This window comes from Vidua chalybeata, chromosome Z (genome assembly GCF_026979565.1).
Source record: "Vidua chalybeata isolate OUT-0048 chromosome Z, bVidCha1 merged haplotype, whole genome shotgun sequence".
NCBI classification, from domain to species: Eukaryota; Metazoa; Chordata; class Aves; order Passeriformes; family Viduidae; genus Vidua; species Vidua chalybeata.
In genome coordinates this window covers 68,917,472-68,934,214 of record NC_071570.1, presented here as the reverse complement: position 1 = coordinate 68,934,214, position 16,743 = coordinate 68,917,472, and the positions used below count along the sequence as shown (strand labels likewise).

At 36.7% G+C, this 16,743-nt stretch overlaps 1 protein-coding gene across 8 annotated transcripts in view; it reads right to left on the bottom strand.

The window, feature by feature from the left end:
* Nucleotides 1-2,235: 2,235 nt before the first annotated feature.
* Nucleotides 2,236-16,743, bottom strand: part of PAM (peptidylglycine alpha-amidating monooxygenase) — a 119,862-nt gene continuing 105,354 nt past the window's right edge. For 3 of the 8 annotated variants that reach the window (XM_053931666.1, XM_053931668.1, XM_053931672.1), the window contains 10 exons: nt 15,343-15,459; nt 14,761-14,833; nt 13,244-13,451; nt 12,402-12,602; nt 9,637-9,755; nt 8,546-8,645; nt 7,142-7,195; nt 4,675-4,887; nt 3,588-3,644; nt 2,236-3,050 (listed from right to left, as the gene is read on the bottom strand). In XM_053931666.1, coding sequence (XP_053787641.1) covers nt 2,869-3,050; nt 3,588-3,644; nt 4,675-4,887; nt 7,142-7,195; nt 8,546-8,645; nt 9,637-9,755; nt 12,402-12,602; nt 13,244-13,451; nt 14,761-14,833; nt 15,343-15,459 — 1,324 coding nt within the window. In that variant the 3' untranslated portion in view covers nt 2,236-2,868. The remainder of the gene's footprint in view (nt 3,051-3,587; nt 3,645-4,674; nt 4,888-7,141; nt 7,196-8,545; nt 8,646-9,636; nt 9,756-12,401; nt 12,603-13,243; nt 13,452-14,760; nt 14,834-15,342; nt 15,460-16,743) is intronic. The other 5 variants (XM_053931667.1, XM_053931670.1, XM_053931671.1 and 2 more) reach the window with 5 other exon arrangements.

Below are 16,743 nucleotides of genomic sequence, written 5' to 3'. Positions count from 1 at the left end.
TTGTGATTCAGAAAGCTTGTATCTTCCTTTTTACATTAATTTTTCTATTGCAGCATGGAGTCTCTGGTACATTGTTTTCATAAGATGCACCCTTAATAAGAGACTAAGAACATTCAGTGCCTTCAAGTAGGTTCAGATGTTCCAATTTTGCCATTGCACCTGAACAGAATTAAGAGCATAAAACCTGACCTGCTGAATGTTGATTGCTGCTGGAAAGTAGCTGGGTGGCCTGTCCGTGCAGTTATTAAAAATGACAGAATGGTTTGGGTTGAAAGTGACCTTAAAGATCACCTAATCCAAACCCCTCTGCCATGGGCATAGACACTTCCCACTGGACCAGGTTGCTCAGAGCCCCATACAACCTGGCCTTGAACACTTCCAGTGGTGAGGCATCTACAGCTTCTCTGGGCAACCTGTGCCAGTGCCTTACCATGCTCAGAATAAAGAATTTCTCTCTAATATCCAATCTAAATCTCCCTTTTTCAGTTTAAAACCATTCCCTCCTTGTCCTATCACTATAGTCCTTGGTAAAAAGGTTTTGTCTTTCTTATAAACCCACTTTAAACACTCAAAGGCCAAAATCAGATCTCTGGGGAGCCTTCTCTTGTCCAGACTGAAAAACTCCAAGAGAGGTACACAGCCCTCTGACTATCCTTGTGGCCCTCTTTGGACCCACTCCAAAAGGTCCACATCCTTCTTATTTTGGGGATCCCAGGGCTGGATGCAGCACTGCAGGTGGGGTCTCACCAGATCAGAGTGGAATCTCCTCCCTCATCCTGCTTCTCTTTAGGCAGCCCAGGAGAGACCAATGTCTGAATTCCAGAGAGCTGATTAAAGCTCAATTAATCTATTTTAGCCTGTATTTGCAATTTAACTGTTTGGCTGATTCCCTCTCAACAAAGCATTATCTAGAATAGAAGATACAGTTCAGATAAAAGAAAGGACAAAGAGGGAAGCTGCATATTACTTCCACTGAGCTCTGTTAATGGAAGCAGAAAACACCCAACACTTTTAGAACTGATGGCATATACACCACCTATGGCAGCAATGTCACCACAGTTTTCTTAACTGCTGTCACTGGAAACTTCCTGTAAACTAGTGACTGAGCATTTTTGCAGACAGCTTCAGAGGATTCTTCCCAATGAATTTCTTTTTATTCATATATATGAGGATCAAGGCCACTGCCAAAATAATACTGCCTTGCTTTCAAAGGTAAGAAACACACTGTGTTCCTTCTAACACTAGGAAAACAAAAATTTGCAGGAGAGGAAGCAACTTAAAAGTATGCACCAAATACATTTCACATGAAACTGTGCCTGTACTCCAGCATTTCAGATGGCTATCTTGGAGATTTTGCTGTATGTGAGAAAAGAAACCAGCTTGTAATGCATTTTAAGTTTGGGGTTTTGGTTTTTTCCAGAAAAAGGGGATTTATAAAATCTTGCTGGGGGGAAGACCTTACCTTTTTCTCCACTATCATTACCCTTATTCCTCCATAGACCTTGCAAAACCACCACAAGGAGGCTTAAAGCCTATTTTCCAATCTCAGTGCCAGCGGTAACCTATTACAACACCTGCAACGTTGATAATGAAAACTGTTTCATAAAACCCTGTGGCAATTACAGCTGTGTACACTCTACTCATAATAGCAGTTTTAAAAGACATTAATTATGCTCTGATCCTCAAACTGGACTGATTAGTCATAATGATGTTACACAATGATTCACACTCTAGATGACTCATACAGAGAGGCTAATTAGCCAGCAGGACTTCCGTAAGTCTGCTGTTAAATGAGAGAGCTCATTACAGGACTGAGGGTTCCTGTTGAATGAATAAAAAAGAAAGTGTGGAGAAAAAATTAAAATCAGTACTTCAAATCAGGTAGTATTAGGTGCATATCCTGACTAATTTGCATATTTAATTTGAGACACAGGTTTCCTCTTAGCTGAGACCATGTGTTTTACTAAAGAAATACCTTGCAGTTTTATTATACAAGTAAAATCCCTCTTCAGGTGTTTAAGGTTGATTTTGTACATGTATGCAGATTATTAGTCTTATAAAAAAAAGCAATTGTGACATAGCAAAATTTTTTTTCAGCTTCCACACAAAATAGCATTTTTTTTCTCTGTTGGTAGAACACATTAAAATTTACTGTGTTAAGTGCCCCCTGTAACTTTTACAAAAGTCGTATACAAAAAAAATGCAAGCAAAAATTCCAAAGTACACTCTGACAGCCAATGCTCTGCGAATACTTTATTACACAAATTACATTCAGCTTCTGAAAATAGTGTTCTAACAGTGATACCATCTAAAAATAAGACATTCCAGAAACACATCAAGTTAGGAAGAAGAAAAAAAATTAAATAGAGACTTTTTTCTTTCCTTCAATGCAATATCATGTTAGTGATTTAAAAAAATAGAAGAAGACTTGGCAGCTTCATTTTCTTGTGGCACTGTATATTCTCTGTAATGCAACAGGTTAAGGACATTAAAGAGGAAAGGCACAAAACAGAAATTGGCAACTCAATAATTATGGAAAAAATATTTTGATGAAGCAGATAGTAAGACTTATTTACAAGATCCCCATATTTGATGATAAAATACTACTGCTTTAAATCAGTCCTGCAATTAGAAGACTTTGCCTTATTAAGATGTTCACATAAAAACCAACGGCACTGATATGGAATTTCCATATACTCCACTTAAAAAACATAACTAAAACCAAACAAAAATTAAAGGAACCAGTGTACAGCCCCACGCAGACTAGAATAGTTTACAATTAAATATACAAGATCTTAAACGTGCTTAAGGGAAAAGAAATCTGACATTCTGGGTTGAACCATAAAATGGAGAACTCAAAGGTTAGGTTCAGGATGATGAAGGTGCTGGTGGCAGTGGAGATGCTGAACATTCTTCCTCAGAATCAGTGCCATCATCTTCATCTTTTTCTTGATCACTTCCTTCAGTGCTCAGCCGGTCAAACCCTTTTCGGCTGTAGCCTTTGTGACTTGCAAAGAAGTTCCCAAGGTTAATTCCACCACTGCCTTTCCCTATGGAAAGGAAAGGATTTTCATAAGTTTTGCTTTAACTGTAAGGGGGGAATAAAAATCTATCTACTAATTAAACAGTATAGTGGTGATTCTTTTAAGTGTCCTTCCAGAAACTGTTTTTAAAGGTTCAGCACATGAGCCACAAAAGCTAGGTTCATATAATAGGAAAGAAGAAGGAAATTAAGATTAAAAGTAGAAGTTTCAGACTATGCTTCTTTAGCATCCATTATTTCTTTAATTCTACACAGGTTACTGGCGTTCCTACCCATTTGCCCTTAGTCTCAAAGTGCTTAATTTCATTCACCAGATCCACAATAACTCATTATAGCTCCTGCTCTCCCACTGGTAGTGACTCATCCTCTTTAGTGGGCAGACAATGACAGATAAAAGTTGCTGTAAAAGAAATTTTCAAAAGACCCTGATCTTTGCCCCCAATCCTTCCTTTGAGAAAGTTCCATCAAATCTGTTAGTCAACATGAATACAGAAAAAAAAGCCTCCAGTTACTGCATTTGAAAACATCTTCAGTGACTACTTACCTCTAAGTCTGCCTAAAATTCTGCCTGAACTAGAATCTAGTTTGCGTTCCCCATCAGCTGAAAAACAAAGTAAATTTCAAAAATAAGCTAAACCCCCAGTGTTCTGTGATCAAATGACCTGTATTTTCTGATAAAAATTACAGACATTCAACAAACCAATCAGCAGCTCTAAGAAGCCATTTTTGGCAGCACTGCAATAGACTAGAGTGTTAGCATATTTGATATGCTATCTAGCATATTTGGTATGCTAACACACTTGAATACAAAAGTCAGGAAGCTCTATGCTGAAATCTTCAGTAAAATACAACCAATTCAGTTGTGTAGCCACATTATATTGCTGAATGGCCTACTCTGTCACAGTAGGTCCTGACAGTGGCAGAACTGTGTTGTGTACTCCATGTACATTTTCTTCTCTGGAAGAAAGTATCTTGCTAAAACAATTTTGTGATACAAAATAACAAGTGATAACTAGTGATATATATAAATAACTACTGATCAAATGCCTATCATAGTCTGCCAATTTATGAAAAATAATGTTATTATACAATACAAATTTAGAACCACTCACATAAATTCTATGTACCAATTAGAGCTTTTGGAGCTATGGATTAAGCTGCACTATGGAAGCGTGTATGACTCACAGAATTGACTAGGTAGGAGAGAGCAATAATACATAATTTCTTATCTGCTTTTGTTTTGCTTGTATCTCTGTAACACCCATATGGAGTCTTTTGTTCTCAGTAGTTTAAAAATCAAACTATGCTTGCAGTATTAAAATTTCTGAATTCTAGACAATACAACATGAATTTATTCTAGTCATTTCTGAGATACCAGTTTTTGCCTTGATACCAATTAAAGTTTTTGATACATGTTCTGAAGAGGTGCTAGCTTGAGGTGCACTATTAAGGGCTCAGGGGGCTGCGGGTGCTGTGTCCCTGCCAAGCTGTAAGTTTGCATGCAGCATCACTGCAACTGTTCAGGAGGACAAAGGCACAGGGAGCTGCTCTCTTCATACCCTCACCCCCCAGTGTTCAGAGATATTTGGAACTGGAATAATAAAAGCCTGTTCTCTAAAAAAGTTACTCACAGTTACCTCCATAGACAGTTGTCTTCCTCCACCGAATAAATACTAAAATTACTAGCAGGACAACAACAGGGATAATAAGAAGAGTTGTAATAAGAACAAAGGAAACTCCAGCGCTGCTGGCCTGTTGGACCAAGTGTTGTTTATCCATATTCTTTAGAGGGTCTCTTGATTCTGGCTTGTTTTTCAATCTGGCTTCAACAATTGTTTCTGATTCTTTAAAAAGAAAAGAATTTCCACATGTAATCCATATGCATCAAGCTGTTGCTTGAACAGCTGATGCAGAACAAAGTGTTACAGGAAACAACAAGCTAGGATACCTGAAGTGCTTTGTAACAAGGAAACAAAAGACAAACTCTTATGGAGACATTTTTTGCTTTTGCTGATGTTATCCCAAATAAAAGGAAAGAGCAAGTCTGATTGATACCACTCACTAGCAAAGATTCCCTCCCCTTTTCTCAAATGAGGAAAGGAGATGTGTCAAACAGTTTTGTCCTAAAAAGCATCTACTATTTAAAATATAGGAAATTACCTCAATGATCCATTTTTGCAAATAACTGTGTGGTGTAACATCATTTAAACATCTCCTTTTGACAAAAACATTTCCACAAGAAATACAGAAACCAGTATAAATCATGTTATCATAAACACAAAGAAGAAGTTTAAAGATCTTTCTAATAAAACTATGACAAAGGGTTAAATTTTCAGAACTATTACATTCCATTAAGGAATTTTGGTTCTACAAGTCTGGAGAGCTTTTGAAAACTGCATTTAGTCATTGCTGACTGATTTGTTAACTCTATACCCACAAGGAGAAAAACTATTTCAGAAAAGCCTTTATGATGTTGCAAATGCTTTGTGATAACTTTTAGTAAGTAAAACTGTCTAGCTATATATTTTGAATTCAGACTGAACAGCTTGTCTTTACAAGTAGCTGCATCACAAACACTTTCAATCAACACTGTTTTGATTCTGCATCAAAATTAAAATTATGTTCTACTCTGAAGGAGTATCAAATGGTTCAGTTTACACTCAACATTAATACAATGATCAACAATATCATTGTTATCACAAGTACAAGGATAACAATAACACAATGAAAACATGCTGTCTGTTCAAGTAGTTACTGCTAAGGAAGATTTTCCTCCACCATCTTTCCCACCTCTAGGCAAAGTTACAGTTCTCCATATATTTCCCCCCATGTCAGAGTAGTACAAGCACTAGTAGCAGTCTGTCACCACAAGGCTGTGAGAGTGCAGGCCACTCCTCTCCATTTATAAAGCAGATGACACAGCTCCCAGTGGAGCTGAAAGATGTTAATTTCAGCCTACCTACTCGAAACAGTTTTAGACACTGTTACTTAAAACCTCTTTCTTACCGTGGTGTTACTATTGCATTTTTTCTCTATGACATTGGAAGTGTCAGCTAAAGAAAGCTGAAAGGAATTTACATATCCCTAGATATACAGCATGCTGTAAGGTCAACACTTCCCTTTTGAGTGCTTCAGGCAGGCTGGTGTACCAATGGAGATAAAAGAAAAGGATAACAGTGCTGGCAGTAAGCATTTCATTGTTTCATTAGCCTTCCTTATTCTCCTTAATTCTATATGCTTTCAATTGGCAGTTGGGATTTTTTTGACTTTTTTCTATCTGCATATACATGGCTGAAGCAAACTACATAAGCTCTGAATTTAAGCAAAGAAAACAAGAACATTTGAACATTTTAAATGCCTTTGTAAATAGTACCATAATGTGGTACTGTTTTTCTGAAAGGGAAATGAGCTACATAACAGAATACAAATGGTTAAAATTACTTTTCATCTACCTTAATTGGTATTTTACTCCTTTGAATCTCCTCTGTGTGTACTGCCTCCTTACACTGTTCCTATATGCTTTCATTTTCTTTTTCCTTTTTTTTTTCATTTTCATGTAGATTAAATAAATAAAAAGTCTAGTAAATCTATGGGAAGAAATGTAAATAGAAAAAAATAATATTTCTTGCCATGTGATGTGACTGACAAGGCTGTGTACTAAAAGACTACACAGGAATATAAACCAATTGTCGTTTCAAATAACCCTTTCTTTGGTGGTTGGGGGTTGTAGAGCGGGGGAGGGTGCTGGGGAATAACTGTTGCAGTTGTATTTTAGAGCTATTTCTGCATCTAAGGGAGCTGCCACAGATACCAATCTGGAACATACCAGATGGTAGAATGGAATTAACCTACTAGTAAAATTTTTATTCTGTGACAGTGAAGCACTTGTCATTACTGGAAATGAAATGTTTAGGTTGGCTGTGAAACAGAATCTACCAGGTAACAGTGTTACAAGCTTCCTTCTAATGCTTCCTATAGGAACTCACAAAAAACAGAACAGTCAAACTAGTCAGCATTTTGTCCCTTCAGCTTGGCAGAAGCAGCCCTAGTCTGTGTGAACATACTGATCCCTTCATTTTCATTATGAATCAGACTAACCTTTTGTCTCCTGTACCTCAATACCAGCCTTTTTAACTGACCGATGTTCCATTTCTGTAAAACAAAATCATTCTTCAGGACAACTGATATTTCAGAAAGGCACTCAGTGACATCTTCCTGCTAGCTTTCTCAAATGTACTGTGGAATCCTATAGTAAACATTCCCATCAACACTTGAATTTCACCACAGAGAGTCAATATAAACTATTCAGTAGCTCGCTCACAAGGCCAGAGAAAAAAAAGGAAGAGCTCAGTTCATGAAAGTTGCTTGCAATAATCAGCTTTTATGAAACAGAAAGATTTTACATGTATGCCTAAAAGTTCATAGATTCCCACAAAAACAGAACTTTTTATTAAAATCATAGTGAATTAAAGGCTGGTTGAATCAGGGTTTCTTAGCCACTCCTCTTTTATACTTCAGCAAAAACTAAAAAGAAAATTTTATACAAGGACTTCCCTTATCTAACCTGTAAAAATTCCATTACTTTCTTATTCTCATGTTTCTTTGAAGAAAAGCTGAGAATTGTTCATGTTCAGTTTACTACATGCAGATAAAAACATATCCAATCAGAATTGCAATTTATCTGGTCCAGTCTCCTGTTAAGAGCAGCTGATGCCAAATGCCCCAAAGGAAAATCTATCAATTATAAACAAGACAAATAAGCAATAACTAGCTAGCTTAGTAATTTATACCAGTGGACTCTTACTGGACGACTAACATCCTGAAGCCTAAGACTTTATGTCTGTCATACATTTTTTTAATCCCATATAATGGAGCAGTGGACTATATTTTTATTCCTGTAAAACATGTAACCTCTCTCTGAGTTCTACTAAATTGATGTCCGACTAATCAGGTTCCTCTCCCTGAACTGAGGCTGCTTGCCTTGGGGGTTACTAGATTAAAACTGGCAAGTGTTTCCTCTGTATAGAAATAGAACTTCAAAATATACTAGATTAATTTTCTAGTGATAAATGCTTCCAATGAAATGAATAAAATTTTCAAGTTGACCTGTGTTTTTATTTCATACCTTGGGAGTTTTCTGCGTGATAACCTCAAAGAAAGCAGTTGAGGTCTCAGCAAATGATACACTGAAATTACTAAAGTAACACTTTTGTTAAAGTTACTTTTTTGTTACTGACAATGGATGTGTAAGGCAAACGCATGTTGACTCCTTCTGTGACAAACTCATGTGCCCAGGACTCTTCTTTGACAGAGCACACAACAATGCTGAAGAACAGTCTTTTAATGAAAACTGAGCAGCAGCACACAACTGCTGCAAGTGAAGCTTGTAGTGCACTTTAAATTACTCACTATGCCACTAGGCTCTTGGCCAGGGGTACCAGATAAGTGATACCTGAAGGTACAAAATGTGAAGTTAGGACATTAAGAACAAAAAGAACATACTTTCCACAGATGCAAACTTCCACACTGCTTTGGCATGAACATCTCCAACAAATACTGTTCTATCTTCTGAAGCAACAATATCATGTGGCATCTCAAAGCTCTGTGAAGATAAGCAGTCACAGATTACCCCTTAAGTGTCTACGCTCTCACAAGGCCTCCTTAACACCTATCTTGAGCCTGCTCATATTCAATCCTGCTTTAGACTGGAAAATGCAGCAGGTGCTGGTGTGAAACCCAAATGTGTGCAAGGAAAGGAATTCCATTTCTATTGAATGTTTGCCTTCTCCAGGGATAAAAACATAGAGATTATTCCATATATTAATGCTAAAAAAATTATATTGATATTATTTCTATTCATATTACTACATTCCACTTTATCTGCTGAAATACATATTTTCAAAAAGAATCTTGGTTTGAAGCCCACACATTAAATTTTTGTTAAAGTTCATATGCAAAACAGCTATTTGCTATACTCAGAAAAAATAACTCTCAATATAATTTAAAGCTGGACTGCAAATAAATAGTGTATGTGGCACCAATAAGTGAGAATATTAACATTCATTCTTTAATCTAAGACAATATATTGAAACTGTTAAAAAAACCCCACAGTTTTTATGTACAGTACTGCATGAAGAACATTTAGCCTTAACTTACTAGTATTCTGTGAAGACTGATATAACCATACAGTTGCATATTACTTCTGCTTAAGAATAAGCTCTACTTTTGACAAATTACTAGCATCTAAATGTATGAATCTTTCAATTCCTTCATTATTCTCTTAAATTAACTTTTAAGAACTCTAATGGCAGTAATAAAATAGGCTTATCCTGCCTGAAGATATTATCTGTAGGAATCATCTAGAAGTTAGTATAATTTTCAAATGTGTATCAAATGTAAGAGCTAATACCCAAAATTCTAGTATTTTTTTTTAGTACTATAAAGAATTCCTTTTGAATACCTTACGTTATAAAACATCTTATTTCCAGCAATAAACAATTTTCCGATTTCTTATGGAAGTTGGAAAAGTAAAATGTTACCAATGTTCTCATATATATAATTGTATGTAACAGGCACTCTGTGCAGTACTCTACCTTTCTAAGTGGAATGAAAGTATCAATTATTTCTCCAGTAGAGAAGTTCATCACAAATCCTTGCACTGATTCTGCCTCTCCAGGATAGGGCATTCCATTAACTGCAAAGAGGAGACCACCTGCAACAACATTAGATTTGCCTTAAGAACCCACACATAGCAAACTGCAGTGAAGATGGAACTGTAATAGTTTAGATGAAAAAAGGCTGCCTGAGAGACAGAGAGACAGAAAGATAACAAGAAGCTAAACTACAAGAGGAAAGTTAAGTGAGGTATAACTCACTGAAACTTTGTCAATTAAGAGATGCACACTTAGTTCAAATAAGAAGAACCAGCAAGGCAATTATTTTACATACAGTTTAAATGTAAAAGGAATGTGAAGGTGTTAAAAAAACAATCTCAAGAATGCTGTGCTATGGATGGTCGACCTGATAGCAGAAAGTTCTTTCAATGCATCAAAAGAAGAAAGTCAGCTGGGGAGTAAGTGGAACCATAAAAGGAAAAGATGTGAAAGGGGACTCAGGGATTAGAGGCCTATGGCAAAGAAATGGGTTTTCTCAGATTTTTCTGTTTAATATGTTGGGAAGTTTCTAACACTCTTTTTTTTTTTTTTTTTTTTCTTAGTAAAGAGATCAGAGGACACAGCTCAATGGGAAGCACAAGGTGTAAGACAAGTTGGAGCTTATTAGTTTATGAGGTTTAGATGGAATTCACTCAAATTCAGAAAGAAACCAAATGTGAAATCAGATTTCAGGCCAAATTAAATAACCCAGCACTGCAAACAGCCACTTGTCCAGAAGACTAGCAGGATGCTGAAGTAGTGCCCAACTACAAAAGGGAGCCTGAAAATACACATTACCAATTCTGGCATCCATCTCCAGTAAGATGGTAGAATCCAGAATGAAGACTGAGACATGGGTAAGTGTGGCCTGTCAGAACAAGCTGGTGCGGCTTCTCTAATTGTTGTGCCTCAGCTCTGAACAGGGAGAAAAAGCACACAGGTAATTGTGCTTTCAGAAAACCCTTGACAAGGTAGTGCATCAGAGGGCTGAACAAAAGATCCACTAATGAACAGGAAGCAAAGAGCTAAACTTACGGGCAGAGCTTATAATTCTTCAGGACAGAGAAGTCTGAATAGTGTGATGTTGAAGAGATCAGAGTCAGAAATTTTATTCAATAGTTTTCATCAATGACTGAAAAATGGGGCAAACCATGACATCTAGCAGTCTGAGGAAGATGACAAGTTTTGTGGAGAAGTCAAAACCTTCATGATACTAAGGAAGTCCAGAAAGATGTCTTATACAAAAAAGTTGTTAAATAGATGACAGAACACCTTCTGCAAAGACAACTGTAAAGTGATGTTTCTTCCAAAAAAATAATCTAGATCATGCCTATGTGATGTTTGAACTTGGAACTGGCAGCTACAGCTCAGGAGAGACATCTCCAAGCCATCCCTAAAAGATTCCTGAAATCTCTACCTCCATGTAGTGTCAGACAAAATTTCAGTAGAATGTCTGGCATCATGAGGAGGAGAATTAGGAATGGAGGGGACAGTTCTACACTATGCAAAAACTTAGCATGCACACATATTGAGTACTGTGTGCTTTTTTACTCTCTGCATCTCAAAAAGGTTCCAACGAAGCTAAAGATGTTGGAAAAGAAAGGCAAATACAATACTCAAGGGGCTGAAGCAATTAAATAGCTTATGGGGAGAGGCTGAGGTGGCTGGGGTTCTTCGGTTTGAAGAGGATAAGGCAAGATGAAGGGGCCCCAGACTGGGGCAGTGTGGAATTATTATTCCGCTTCCAAAATTCTGAGATTGAGCAGCACTCAATGAAACTAGATCACTTTTTATATTAAAAAAATAAATAAAGTGGATAACTTCTGGAGCCTGCAATGGTGGAAGACCAATGAACCAGACCATACAAGTCAGTTTGAAATGGGATTAGAATTTATGGACAATATGTCTCTAGAAAGATACAGTGAAGAACAGATCAGAGGTCACATCCTCAAACTGTTAAATAAAGGGTTTGTTGATGCATGGTGAATAGGAGAGGAATGACTACAAAATGCATCCAAGCATACAAACACTCTCAGAGTGCCTCTTTCCACTGTCAGAGACACAAAGATATCAAGCCTCTCATCCAGCACAGCATTTTTTTACATTCTTGAAGATGCAAAAGAGAGAAACGTGATATTAAATTTGGTATTAAGGAGTCAGGAGCCCAACATGCCAAAATTCCTCATCCAGTTTTTAACATTTACCTTACCTTCAGTATCAGTGTTTAAAATCTAATCCCAATAATAGAGTAATTTTAACCAGACTGTGATAATAAAAACCACAATGTTTTCTGTTTGCTTTCAGTTCTCTGATTTCATGAAACCAAAACCCCTTCTTGTTCATTTGGTCTTAATTTTGCTGTCTTCAATGGAGTTAAAAATGAATATTTAGAAATGTTATAATTAATAATATTTCATTATTTACTGATTAACTGTGAAGTCACCAGGAAGCAACAAGATCATCTACTTGGTGACATCACATTTAGGGAGTAATCAGTTATTTTTTTAGAAGCAGAGATTAGATGCAAACTTCCCTCATATGCAAGCAGGAAAACAAGTAGTTCTCAAATTTTTCATTGCATCAGGACTACTCTAGAAGATAATTAATATTCATCCTAAGATAACACAATAGGACTTCAGGAAATAACACTGACATCCTGGCACAAAGCAACTACTTGAAATATGAAGAACAAGAAAAAAGATTACCTGGAACATAAGAAACTGCAAACAACTCTCTTCCAAATGCTTTGTGTTTGATCTCTCTTGTGAACTCCCCAGTCTCCAGCCTAAAGCACTGAATTCGACCATTTTCTCTGTCTGCAACGCACAGCTGACTCAAGTCAGGGATCAGGGCTAAACTGTGAGGGATACAAAACTGCCCAGGCCTGGATCTGCCCAGAGAAGTCTCTGCAATTAAAAAAAACCCCAGGTTTGTGTCAAAGTACACACTGAAACTATCAGTTTTATTTAAAAACAGCAGTATGCCACATAATGCAATGTAATCCTGGGAAAAGACTAAGGTCAGCTTGCTTTCTTCCTAGCATTTAGGTAGATAACTCACAGTAGCCTATTGTGTTTTCTTTACAAATCACAAATTTAGAATTTGCAGTTTCCTGAGAATATTCAGCACAGTTACAGTGATACATAAATCTGAGTCAGGCAGAAATATAATTATTAGTAACACTTAAAAGAGATGAAATCACAGCATAAATCTGGCAAAAAATGATTCCTTTCTTATATGTTTAAGAAAAAAAATTGGCTTTATGAAAGTCAAAATATTTTTTGACAAAATAGGACACAACAATATTTATTCTGAAAGCAAGATAACAAACCCCCATTTTTTTATTTTTAGGAAATATATAACCACTACAAGTAGCTGTAGAAAAAAAACAAGAGAAAATTTGGATGCAAGGACAATGCTGAAATTCATGTATTTCAGTTATAAAAATTAATTTAAAAAAATTAATAGTAACATCAGCAATTTTATGGTTCATGATAAGTTAATGGTAACAGCAGTATGGGTAAAGTACCAAGAGCCCTGACTGTACCTTCTCCCCACTGCATCACATACAGTCCATTTGGAGAGAACTGAATAATCCGACTGTTGCAGTAGCCATCAGAGACGTAAATGCTGCCAGTGATTGGGTCCACGGCCACATCAGTTGGTTGACAGAAATGATTTTTGTCACTGCCTGGTTGCAAAGGTATTCCTAAGACCAGTAATGGCTCTTTGTCATTGGCTCCTAGTTTGAAAACCTTTTTTTCAGTCAAAAGGAAAAGAAAAGAGGTTTCAGTTATGGAAGATGGCCTAGGGAAAAATTCCTATCACTATGTATAAAATAAATTTATATACCAAACATAATCTTAATATATTGGCCATAATATTTATTATTAGTTTTTCAATAGTCCTGATTCTAGGAAACTTCCGCTTAAAATACAAATTTCCCGTCATTACAAAACTAACAATTTAGTCTCACTTTCTAGATTTAAATGCATCAATAAGCAAAAGACATCGAAGAAAATTGCAGAGGGATTTTGAAAGGCTGGAGAGAGGGGCTCCATGAGAACCTTGTGAAATTCAACAAGGCCAAGTGCAGGATCTTGCACCTGGGTTGGGGCAATCCCAAGCACAAATACAGGCTGTGAGGAGAAGGGATTGAGAGCAGCCCTGAGGAGAAGGTGTTGGTTGATGAGAAGGTCAACATGAGCTGGTAATGTGTGCTCACAGCCAGAGGTTAACCATGTCCTGGGCTGCATCCAAAACCCTGTGGGCAGCAGGGGAGGGAGGGGATTCTGCCCCTCTGCTCCGCTCTGGTGAGACCCCACCTGCAGGGCTGCCTCCAGCTCTGGGGTCCCAGCAAAGGAAGGACATGGAGCTGTTGGAGAGAGTCCAGAGCAGGGACACCAAGGTGATCAGAGGGATGGAGCACCTCTGCTATGAGGAAAGGCTGAGAGAACTGGGACTGTTCAGCCTGGAGAAAAAAATGCTTCTGGGTGACCTAATTGTGGCCTCCCAGTTCCTGAAGGGAGCCCACAAGAAAGATGGAAATGAACCTTTTACAGATGCATGTAGTGATAGAATTCCCCATTCAAGTGGGAATGGCTTCAAACAAGGAGCAGGTTTAGATTAGATATTAGAAGGAAGTTCTTTACCATGAGGTTGGTGATGCCACTGGTGAGGCTGCCCAGAGAAGCTGTGGCTGTCCTACCTCCAAAAGTGTTCCAGGCCACATTGGATGGTGCTCTGAGCAACCTGGCCTAGTGGAAGGTGTCCGTGCCCATGGCAGGGCAGCTGGAACAAGATAATCCTTAAGGTCCCTTCCAACTCAGACCATGATTCTATGGTCTGAGTCTATGATTCTATTATTTCTACAGGCTGTGTCCTTGTAGAAAATTATTCAACACAACTATATTCCATGAAGTGCACAGGGGTGAATTTCTGCAAGCACATTCTTAATGTTATTCTAAACAGGCCTAGATAAGCAATGTATGTCAACTCTCTAGGAAAATAAAAATATTTTTTAGCAAATATTATGGTCCTGATACTAAAGCTTCAGAAACATACCTGATGAAGAGCTACATCAGTGACCCAGTAGTTACCATTTTTATCTACACTCAAACCATGTGGTAAATAAAATCTGCAAGCACAAATGTAGAAGAATAAAGTTAAAATCATTTTTCTGGAAGAATGATATATATGTGAAGATTTCATTTTTTATCTACAGATCAAAAACAAAGGCTGTACATACTAACTATATGTAGCATTTAATGAAAAATACAGCTCTACAGCTTAGAATTTTCTTGACAAGACTGTCTCAGTTATGAAATTCTGTTGATCTCCGATATCTCACTCAGGCTACCTTAGCATCTATAAGAACAATGTACAATATACACTTCTGTTAATCTGGCTGGTAGATGCAATTATATGAAATGTTAGAAAACAGAGATAATAGAGATGGCAAATTACTTTTATTATTTGTTCACTCTGTTTATTTATTTACTTGAAGATACTCAGGCAACAATTATCCAATTGTACATAAATGCACAAACATAAGATAAAACACACAAAAATGAGTTTAGGGACTCTTTGGAATAAAATATATGGAAATATTAGTTCAATTAGTAAGAGAAAAAAAAAACAACTTACAGACTTTTGCCTGTGGAATGAAGCAGTTTTGCATTACTTGGATTCAAAACAATAATTGTGTTCTGTTCAATTGGTCCAAGTCCTCTTTGCTGATAGACAAATTTGCTGTCAAAAGAACTGTACAAAAAGAGTTGAATAGAAAGCCAGCATTAGATGGTTCTACTGATGAACAATATACACAATATACAACATACAACTTAAAGCCAGTTTTTGTAGTTCAGTTCCAATGTGGGGTTATTGGCTTCATTTTTTCTTTAAATATAAACCTTATTACATCACTGTATGATTGTAAGAGTTAGTAGTGTTGTATGTCTGCATTTCCTTCAGAGGTTATGACTTCCAAACTAAAGGAGCACTAAATCAACACAGTAACAATTAAAGATAGTCCTAAAGCAAGTAAGTAAAAACCCCTTTTCAATTTTTTTTTTTAATAATTTCATTTTCATGGCAACACAGAAATGAGAAATTCAACAATACAGCCTAAGGAAAAAATATAGGGAATCATCAGGGCATACCTGCCAGTAAGACCAGGTATACTTTGTACCATCCAAGGCAGTCTGTGCATATATGTGTGCCTTCTGTTTTTCCTTTTTTCATATGCAGTTCAGTATCTTGCTAGAGTTTACTACTGCAAGATTCAGTTCTTATGGTTCTTACCCTTTTCACAGTGTGCTTACACAAGACTATAGGATATTATGTGCATTCCTCCTAATCCCACAAAATTGCACTCAATTTTCAGGGTACATGGAATATATTAATAAAAACATTTGAACATGTCACTATTTCATACATTAAGAATCAGGATAAACTTTCCAGAGGACATTTACTAGGCATGAAATTATCATATGCTTCCAAAAAATAAAAAATATAGTTGTCTGTATCCTGACAGAGACATTGGCTCTTACTCTAACCTGTTAAAATATATGTTCAGCTTTTAGTGGAGGTAAACAGACTGTAAAATATTTTGAACAACATTTCAGGCTAAATGTTAGAGCATAGTGTTTGATGTGAATGAAAAATGCATGAATACAAGGCCCATTCCCTGTACCCACTTTGTATTTTTAAATCCATTTGTTAACCCCAAGAGAAATCCAACCCTGATTGATGCTACTTGGTAAACAAGAATATACTTTGTAGTCATAGAGAAGGCTATGAATAAAGCTATTAAAACTATATATTGTACAGTTCTAACAGTCTCACATCTCCATAACATTAAATATTTATATGTCTAGAATATTTAATGTGGAAAAGCAATATTGGCTTTATAGATAACCAGAAAAATCAATACAGGATGTGTTTAAGTTTCTGCATAGACTATGATCAAAAAATAATATTTAGATACTGCCATTGTATATAGTAACTATCTGTAACTATTGAATTTCTGGTAGAAATAATGTCTGA